The 10168-nt window shown below is 41.6% G+C and overlaps 1 protein-coding gene across 1 annotated transcript in view; it reads right to left on the bottom strand.

Annotated features, from left to right (window-relative positions):
• Positions 1-1865: 1865 nt before the first annotated feature.
• The window catches only part of LOC135547747 (ATP-dependent 6-phosphofructokinase, liver type-like), an 87862-nt gene continuing 79559 nt past the window's right edge, over positions 1866-10168 (bottom strand). The window contains exons 18-22 of the mRNA XM_064977004.1: positions 9095-9156; positions 5500-5611; positions 5193-5292; positions 4600-4705; positions 1866-4460 (exon numbers count right to left, since the gene is read on the bottom strand). Coding sequence (XP_064833076.1) covers positions 4313-4460; positions 4600-4705; positions 5193-5292; positions 5500-5611; positions 9095-9156 — 528 coding nt within the window. The 3' untranslated portion in view covers positions 1866-4312. The remainder of the gene's footprint in view (positions 4461-4599; positions 4706-5192; positions 5293-5499; positions 5612-9094; positions 9157-10168) is intronic.

The raw sequence follows: 10168 nt of genomic DNA, 5'->3' as shown, positions 1-10168 counted from the left end.
ACCCCCCCTTGGGTAGGGGGCAGTATTTTGAAATCTGGATGAAGGAAAGTGCTCCACCTTGTTTTTATCCGGTATTAGATACACTTTATTCCGTTTTAAATTTGATTGATTATTTACGTTTTAGGGTACCTGAGGTTGGATTAAATGTTTGGACCAAGTTCACAGGTAACTTATTAGATACTTTGTAGGCATGTTGGGCGAGTTGAAACTGGTGTATTTCTGAATCAAACGCACCAAATAAATGGACATTTTTGGGACATAAAGAAGGACATTATCGAACAAAAAGGACCTTTTGTGATGTTTCTGGGACATTTTGGAGTACCAACAGAAGAAGATCTTTAAAAGGTAAGACATTAATTATATTGCCATTTCTGACTTTTGTGTCGCACCTGCCCGGTTGAAAAAATATTTTCATGTGTTTGTAAGTGGGGTGCTGTCCTCAGATAATCGCATTGGTGTGCTTTCGCCGTAAAGCCTTTTGGAAATCTGACACAGCGGCTGGTGTAACAAGAAGTTAAGCTTTATTTTGATGTATAACACATTTTCAAGAATGTTAAATATTTGAATTTAATATTTTTGAATTTCACACACTGCAATTTCACCGGATGTTGGCCAGGTGGGAAGTTAACCATGTCTCAGTAATGACCAACACATCTTTATTGGAGTTGTGAACCCACGCGTTTAATTGATCCATTTTAGCTAAAAGGCCAGGGAGAGAGGAGGGAGTGTGGTGGAGGTACCTGTACCAGACAGGGGGAGACAGGCCAGGGAGAGAGGGGTGAGTGTGGTGGGGGTACCTGTACCAGACAGGGGGAGACAGGCCAGGGAGAGAGGGGGTAGTGTGGTGGAGGTACCTGTACCAGACAGGGGGAGACAGGCCAGGGAGAGAGGGGTGAGTGTGGTGGGGGTACCTGTACCAGACAGGGGGAGACAGGCCAGGGAGAGAGGGGTGAGTGTGGTGGAGGTACCTGTACCAGACAGGGGGAGACAGACCAGGGCAGACGGGGAACAGAGAGGGGGGAGTGTGGTGGGGGTACCTGTACCAGACAGGGGGAGACAGGACAGGGAGAAAGGGGGAAGTGTGGTGGGCGTACCTGTACCAGACAGGGGGAGACAGGCCAGGGCAGACGGTGAACAGATCGCCAGAACAGATCCAAGCAGCAGTGCAGCAGGTAATGGGAGTAGGTGTCACACCCACTTGGGGAAGCTTATATTTCTGGAGGCAGAATTCTTGTAGAAAATGCCAGTGAATGGTCTTAAACAGGAGGGCGCTTAAAAGGGCGAGTCAAAGACTCCTGCCACTTGTTGGGCCCAAATGCCTCGACACCTTTTACTTCACACCTCGGTGCTAATGGAAGTTGTATCTGGTCTGTCCTTTCAAGCCTGGCAGCTCAGTTCCAGGTTGGATGGTGTCCTCAGGTCTCTGCTGTTTGTTAGCTAAAGCACCGTCGGTGTAGCTTAGAAAAAGGATACCTTTGTAGCTGTAATCTCTCCGGTTAATTTGGGTCAATTATGAGTTGTAGGTTATGATTTTTGATCTGGAGCGAAAGGCCATGCTGTGGAGGGTAGCATCCTGCATATGTCCCTGCCAAAAAATCCAAGTTTATCTAACTCCAAATCTATCCTCTTGTAAAAAAAAACAAATAAAACATTGAAAATTGTGAGAGCTCACATGCAGCTGTGTCCCTCTCTCTGAGGGGGGCGTGATCTTTTAGTGGTCAACAATGATACAGTACCAGATAAATACAGACTTCAGTGGTCCATCTTTCATTAGAACATATACATACTTATTTATAAACGATTGTTAACATCATTCAAAACGCAGTTGTATTTATATTTAGAATACAATCAGATAATCTGAGAAGAACTTTCAAATGCTTTTATTTATGACATTACTTTATATTGCATCTTTAATAACAATGACATTAATTCACATTTATATTTTGGCGACTATTGCTATTCTTAACATCTTGTACAGACAGACACATCCAGAATAGTAATAGCTGATTTCCAGTGTTCTACATTGACTGTATAGGCGTCAGTGATTTGTTCAGGATTACATGTAGGGACACACATGACAAGGCACACACATGACAAGGCACACACATGACAAGGTCCCACAAGATGACAAAACAGATGGATTGTCGCACAACACAACCACAACATTTTCATTACAATGGCAAAGAAAAAAACAGTATAGACCAACTAGTGACCAGAATAGTCTTTAAACCAGTACAGACCAACTAGTGACCAGATTATCCTTTAAACCAGTATAGACCAACTAGTGACCAGATTAGCCTTTAAACCAGTATAGACCAACTAGTGACCAACATAGCCTTTAAAACAGTATAGACCAAATAGTGACCAGAATAGCCTTTAAACCAGTATAGACTAGTGACCAGTACAGTCTTTAAACCAGTATAGACTAGTGACCAGTATAGTCTTTAAACCAGTATAGACTAGTGACCAGTATAGTCTTTAAACCAGTATAGACTAGTGACCAGTATAGTCTTTAAACCAGTATAGACTAGTGACCAGTATAGTCTTTAAACCAGTATAGACTAGTGACCAGTATAGTCTTTAAACCAGTATAGACTAGTGACCAGTATAGTCTTTAAACCAGTATAGACTAGTGACCAGTATAGTCTTTAAACCAGTATAGACTAGTGACCAGTATAGTCTTTAAACCAGTATAGACTAGTGACCAGTATAGTCTTTAAACCAGTATAGACCAACTAGTGACCAGTATAGTCTTTAATAGTATAGACTAGTGACCAGTATAGTCTTTAAACCAGTATAGACTAGTGACCAGTATAGTCTTTAAACCAGTATAGACCAACTAGTGACCAGTATAGTCTTTAATAGTATAGACTAGTGACCAGTATAGTCTTTAAACCAGTATAGACTAGTGACCAGTATAGTCTTTAAACCAGTATAGACCAACTAGTGACCAGTATAGTCTTTAATAGTATAGACTAGTGTACTAGACGACAGACACTCTCCAGATATAAGGGCCTGATGTCTCGGTAGTCTCAGACACAGTACAGATATAAGGGCCTGATGTCTCGGTAGTCTCAGACACAGTACAGCTATAAGGGCCTGATGTCTCGGTAGTCTCAGACAGTACAGATATAAGGGCCTGATGTCTAGGTAGTCTCAGACACAGTACAGATATAAGGGCCTGATGTCTAGGTAGTCTCAGACACAGTACAGATATAAGGGCCTGATGTCTCGGTAGTCTCAGACACAGTACAGATATAAGGGCCTGATGTCTCGGTAGTCTCAGACACAGTACAGATATAAGGGCCTGATGTCTCGGTAGTCTCAGACACTCTCCAGATATAAGGGCCTGATGTCTAGGTAGTCTCAGACACTCTCCAGATATAAGGGCCTGATGTCTAGGTAGTCTCAGACACTCTCCAGATATAAGGACCTGATGTCTCGGTAGTCTCAGACACAGTACAGATATAAGGGCCTGATGTCTAGGTGTCTCAGACACTCTCCAGATATAAGGGCCTGATGTCTAGGTAGTCTCAGACACTCTCCAGATATAAGGGCCTGATGTCTAGGTAGTCTCAGACAGTACAGATATAAGGGCCTGATGTCTCGGTAGTCTCAGACACAGTACAGATATAAGGGCCTGATGTCTAGGTAGTCTCAGACACTCTCCAGATATAAGGGCCTGATGTCTCGGTAGTCTCAGACACAGTACAGCTATAAGGGCCTGATGTCTCGGTAGTCTCAGACACAGTACAGATATAAGGGCCTGATGTCTCGGTAGTCTCAGACACTCTCCAGACATAAGGGCCTGATGTCTCGGTAGTCTCAGACACAGTACAGATATAAGGGCCTGATGTCTAGGTAGTCTCAGACACAGTACAGATATAAGGGCCTGATGTCTAGGTAGTCTCAGACACAGTACAGATATAAGGACCCCTCTTTAGATAAACAGGGAAGACAAACAAGTTGGGAGTGACATTCCAGGGTTGGAGCCCAGTGTTTAGAAGCCGGTGTCTACAGTCCAGGGTTAGTATGTGTTCTAGAAGCCGGTGTCTACAGTCCAGGGTTAGTATGTGTTCTAGAAGCCGGTGTCTACAGTCCAGGGTTAGTATGTGTTCTAGAAGCCGGTGTCTACAGTCCAGGGTTAGTATGTGTTCTAGAAGCCAGTGTCTACAGTCCAGGGTTAGTATGTGTTCTAGAAGCCGGTGTCTACAGTCCAGGGTTAGTATGTGTTCTAGAAGCCGGTGTCTACAGTCCAGGGTTAGTATGTGTTCTAGAAGCCGGTGTCTACAGTCCAGGGTTAGTATGTGTTCTAGAAGCCAGTGTCTATGCTGAGAGAACGTCGGGTCACATGTTCTATCTCTCCAGGGACGTACTCGCTGAAGCTGGTCTGGTGCTTGGCCAACATCTTCAGAATCTGATGCAGGTTCTGCCACCACTGGACCTTGGGCATCCGGTGCCTACGGTGGGAGGGGGTGGAAGAGAAATGTTACTGCCTGCTTAGAGACTAAAATGACACACACTCTAAAAACCACATTATAAAGCACTTCATGACAACAGGTTTGGATAGATGGACAACAGCTGTGGTACTCTACTCACTCAAAGTCAGTCTGTGCCTTAAGTTCAGTCACAGGGATGAAGGACAGGACCTTCTTACTGAAGCCAATGACAGATGCTGTGTCTGGGCTGTTGACGAACACACGACCTGCAATGGTAGAAGTTGACGAGGAGATAACCATTATATATCTACCACCCTGTTTCCATGGCTACATGTTGTTGAATCAGAGATAAAGCTCCTCCTCTTATAGTGTCTTCAAAGTTCACTACTTTAACCAGAGCCTTGGCACCCTATTCCCTTCATAGTTCACTACTTTAACCAGAGCCTTGGCACCCTATTCCCTTCATAGTTCACTACTTTAACCAGAGCCTTGGCACCCTATTCCCTTCATAGTTCACTACTTTAACCAGAGCCTTTATTCCCTTCAGAGCCTTTGGCACCCTATTCCCTTCATAGTTCACTACTTTAACCAGAGCCTTGGCACCCTATTCCCTTCATAGTTCACTACTTTAACCAGAGCCGTGGCACCCTATTCCCTTCATAGTTCACTACTTTTAACCAGAGTCCTATGGGCCCTAGTCAAAAGTAGTGCACTATGTAGGGAATAGGGTGCCATTCGAGACACATCCAGTACCTTGTCTGAAGTTGTTGATCATCTTCTCTGTGAGCCACTGCACAGCCTTCACACCCAGCTTGGTGCCACAGTTTCTGTCGAAGGGTGTTGGTGCACCTCCCTAGAACGACAGGTGAGAGAAAACTCAGTTAATCTCAGAACAGAAAGAAAATCTTCCAGGAAGCATATTTGATCATTCATACACTTCACATTCTACATCATCTACGTCTATCCCCTCATTTCCTGATCAACAAGCTCATCATCCTTTTAATATGAGGTTGCATTTTAACATGTAAGCATTAGCAGTATGGTTGTGTTCGTTCCGTACCTGCTGGAGGTGCCCCAGCACGTTGACCCGACAGTCGAAGATGCCCTTCCCCTCGGCAGAATACAGCTTGTGGATAAAATCAGTGGTGTAGTGAAGGTGACACTTCTCATTCCTACAGAGACAGAACCATCAAGATCCCATCATTCAACATATTAATTGTCCTACAGAGACAAAACCATCGATATCACATCATTCACTATAACTGTCCTACAGAAACAGAACCATCGAGATCCTATGATCCACTATATTAACAAAACCATCGAGATCCTATCATTCACTATAACTGTCCTATAGAGACAGAACCATCGAGATCCTATCATTCACTATAACTGTCCTACAGAGACAGAACCATCGAGATCCTATCATTTACTATAACTGTCCTACAGAAACAGAACCATCGAGATCCTATGATCCACTATATTAACAGAACCATCGAGATCCTATCATTTACTATAACTGTCCTACAGAAACAGAACCATCGAGATCCTATCATTCACTATATTAACAGAACCATCGAGATCCTATCATTCACTATAACTGTCCTATAGAGACAGAACCATCGAGATCCTATCATTGACTATATTAATCGTCCTATAGAGACAGAACCATCGAGATCCTACCATTTACTATATTAACAGAACCATCGAGATCCTATCATTCACTATGTTAACAGAACCATCGAGATCCTATCATTCACTATGTTAACAGAACCATCGAGATCCTATGATTCACTATATTAACAGAACCATCGAGATCCCATCATTCACTATGTTAACAGAACCATCGAGATCCTATCATTCACTATGTTAACAGAACTATCGAGATCCTATGATTCACTATATTAACAGAACCATCGAGATCCCATCATTCACTATAACTGTCCTATAGAGACAGAACCAATCATTTACTATATTAACTGTCCTATAGAGACAGAACCATCGAGATCCTATGATTCACTATATTAACAGAACCATCGAGATCCTATCATTCACTATAACTGTCCTATAGAGACAGAACCATCGAGATCCTATCATTCACTATGTTAACAGAACCATCGAGATCCCATCATTCACTATGTTAACAGAACCATCGAGATCCTATGATTCACTATATTAACAGAACCATCGAGATCCCATCATTCACTATGTTAACAGAACCATCGAGATCCTATCATTCACTATATTAACAGAACCATCGAGATCCCATCATTCACTATAACTGTCCTATAGAGACAGAACCAATCATTTACTATATTAACTGTCCTATAGAGACAGAACCATCGAGATCCTATGATTCACTATATTAACAGAACCATCGAGATCCTATCATTCACTATAACTGTCCTATAGAGACAGAACCATCGAGATCCTATCATTCACTATGTTAACAGAACCATCGAGATCCCATCATTCACTATGTTAACAGAACCATCGAGATCTATCATTCACTATATTAACAGAACCATCGAGATCCCATCATTCACTATAACTGTCCTATAGAGACAGAACCAATCATTTACTATATTAACTGTCCTATAGAGACAGAACCATCGAGATCCTATCATTCACTATGTTAACAGAACCATCGAGATCCTATCATTCACTATATTAACTGTCCTATAGAGACAGAACCATCGAGATCCTATCATTCACAATGTTAACAGAACCATCGAGATCCTATCATTCACTATGTTAACAGAACCATCGAGATCCTATCATTCACTATATTAACAGAACCATCGAGATCCCATCATTCACTATAACTGTCCTATAGAGACAGAACCAATCATTCACTATATTAACTGTCCTATAGAGACAGAACCATCGAGATCCTATCATTCACTATGTTAACAGAACCATCGAGATCCTATGATTCACTATATTAACAGAACCATCGAGATCCCATCATTCACTATAACTCTCCTATAGAGACAGAACCATCGAGATCCTATCATTCACTATGTTAACAGAACCATCGAGATTCTATAATTTACTATATTAACAGAACCATCAAGATCCTATCATTTACTATATTAACTGTCCTATAGAGACAGAACCATCGAGATCCTACCATTTACTATATTAACTGTCCTATAGAGACAGAACCATCGAGATCCTATCATTTACTATATTAACTGTCCTATAGAGACAGAACCATCGAGATCCTATCATTGACTATATTAACTGTCCTATAGAGACAGACCCATCGAGATCCTACCATTTACTATATTAACTGTCCTATAGAGACAGACCCATCGAGATCCTATCATTTACTATATTAACAGAACCATCGAGATCCCATCATTCACTATATTAACAGAACCATCGAGATCCTATCATTGACTATATTAACTGTCCTATAGAGACAGAACCATCGAGATCCTATCATTTACTATATTAACTGTCCTATAGAGACAGAACCATCGAGATCCTATCATTTACTATATTAACAGAACCATCGAGATCCTATCATTCACTATAACTGTCCTATAGAGACAGAACCATCGAGATCCTATCATTCACTATGTTAACAGAACCATCGAGATCCCATCATTCACTATGTTAACAGAACCATCGAGATCCTATCATTTACTATATTAACTGTCCTATAGAGACAGAACCATCGAGATCCTATCATTCACTATATTAAATGTCCTATAGAGACAGAACCATCGAGATCCCATCATTCACTATATTAACAGAACCATCGAGATCCTATCATTGACTATATTAACTGTCCTATAGAGACAGAACCATCGAGATCCCATCATTTACTATATTAACAGAACCATCGAGATCCTATCATTTACTATATTAACTGTCCTATAGAGACAGAACCATCGAGATCCTATCATTTACTATATTAACAGAACCATCGAGATCCTATCATTTACTATATTAACTGTCCTATAGAGACAGAACCATCGAGATCCTATCATTTACTATATTAACAGAACCATCGAGATCCTATCATTTACTATATTAACAGAACCATCGAGATCCCATCATTCACTATATTAACTACCCCTCTGGATGTCTTGTTGTTAACCTCTATAATGGGGTCTTACCTGTTAACCTCTATAATGGTGCACTGTGGTTAACCTATATAATGGTGTCTTACCTGTTAACCTCTATAATGGGGTCTTACCTGTTAACCTCTATAATGGTGCACTGTGGTTAACCTCTATAATGGTGCACTGTGGTTAACCTCTATAATGGTGCACTGTGGTTAACCTCTATAATGGTGCACTGTGGTTAACCTCTATAATGGTGCACTGTGGTTAACCTCTATAATGGTGCACTGTGGTTAACCTCTATAATGGTGCACTGTGATTAACCTCTATAATGGTGCACTGTGGTTAACCTCTATAATGGTGCACTGTGGTTAACCTCTATAATGGTGCACTGTGATTAACCTCTATAATGGTGCACTGTGGTTAACCTCTATAATGGGGTCTTACCTGTTAACCTCTATAATGGGGTCTTACCTGTTAACCTCTATAATGGGGTCTTACCTGTTAACCTCTATAATGGGGTCTTACCTGTTAACCTCTATAATGGGGTCTTACCTGTTAACCTCTATAATGGGGTCTTACCTCAGTACCAGACCCCTCTGGATGTCTTCCTTCATCTTCTCTGCGAGATGCTCCACGTTAGTCTGAAAGGGCAGGGTCATATTTATTAAGACTACATGGATCATGTATCCCTCTGTTCAGGAAGTCTAACCTACAGTACATGGATCATGTATCCCTCTGTTCAGGAAGTCTAACCTACAGTACATGGATCATGTATCCCTCTGTTCAAGAAGTCTAACCTACAGTACATGGATCATTTATCCCTCTGTTCAGGAAGTCTAACCTACAGTACATGGATCATGTATCCCTCTGTTCAAGAAGTCTAACCTACAGTACATGGATCATGTATCCCTCTGTTCAGGAAGTCTAACCTACAGTACATGGATCATGTATCCCTCTGTTCAGGAAGTCTAACCTACAGTACATGGATCATGTATCCCTCTGTTCAGGAAGTCTAACCTACAGTACATGGATCATGTATCCCTCTGTTCAGGAAGTCTAACCTACAGTACATGGATCATTATCCCTCTGTTCAGGAAGTCTAACCTACAGTACATGGATCATTTATCCCTCTGTTCAGGAAGTCTAACCTACAGTACATGGATCATGTATCCCTCTGTTCAGGAAGTCTAACCAACAGTACATGGATCATGTATCACTCTGTTCAGGAAGTCTAACCTACAGTACATGGATCATGTATCACTCTGTTCAGGAAGTCTAACCTACAGTACATGGATCATGTATCCCTCTGTTCAGGAAGTCTAACCTACAGTACATGGATCATGTATCCCTCTGTTCAGGAAGTCTAACCTACAGTACATGGATCATGTATCCCTCTGTTCAGGAAGTCTAACCTACAGTACATGGATCATGTATCCCTCTGTTCAGGAAGTCTAACCTACAGTACATGGATCATGTATCCCTCTGTTCAGGAAGTCTAACCTACAGTACATGGATCATTATCCCTCTGTTCAGGAAGTCTAACCTACAGTACATGGATCATTTATCCCTCTGTTCAGGAAGTCTAACCTACAGTACATGGATCATGTATCCCTCTGTTCAGGAAGTCTAACCAACAGTACATGGATCATGTAT

This window comes from Oncorhynchus masou, chromosome 10 (assembly GCF_036934945.1).
Source record: "Oncorhynchus masou masou isolate Uvic2021 chromosome 10, UVic_Omas_1.1, whole genome shotgun sequence".
NCBI classification, from domain to species: Eukaryota; Metazoa; Chordata; class Actinopteri; order Salmoniformes; family Salmonidae; genus Oncorhynchus; species Oncorhynchus masou.
The sequence above is the reverse complement of the archived record's forward strand: the minus strand, read 5'-3'. Positions and strand labels throughout refer to the sequence as shown.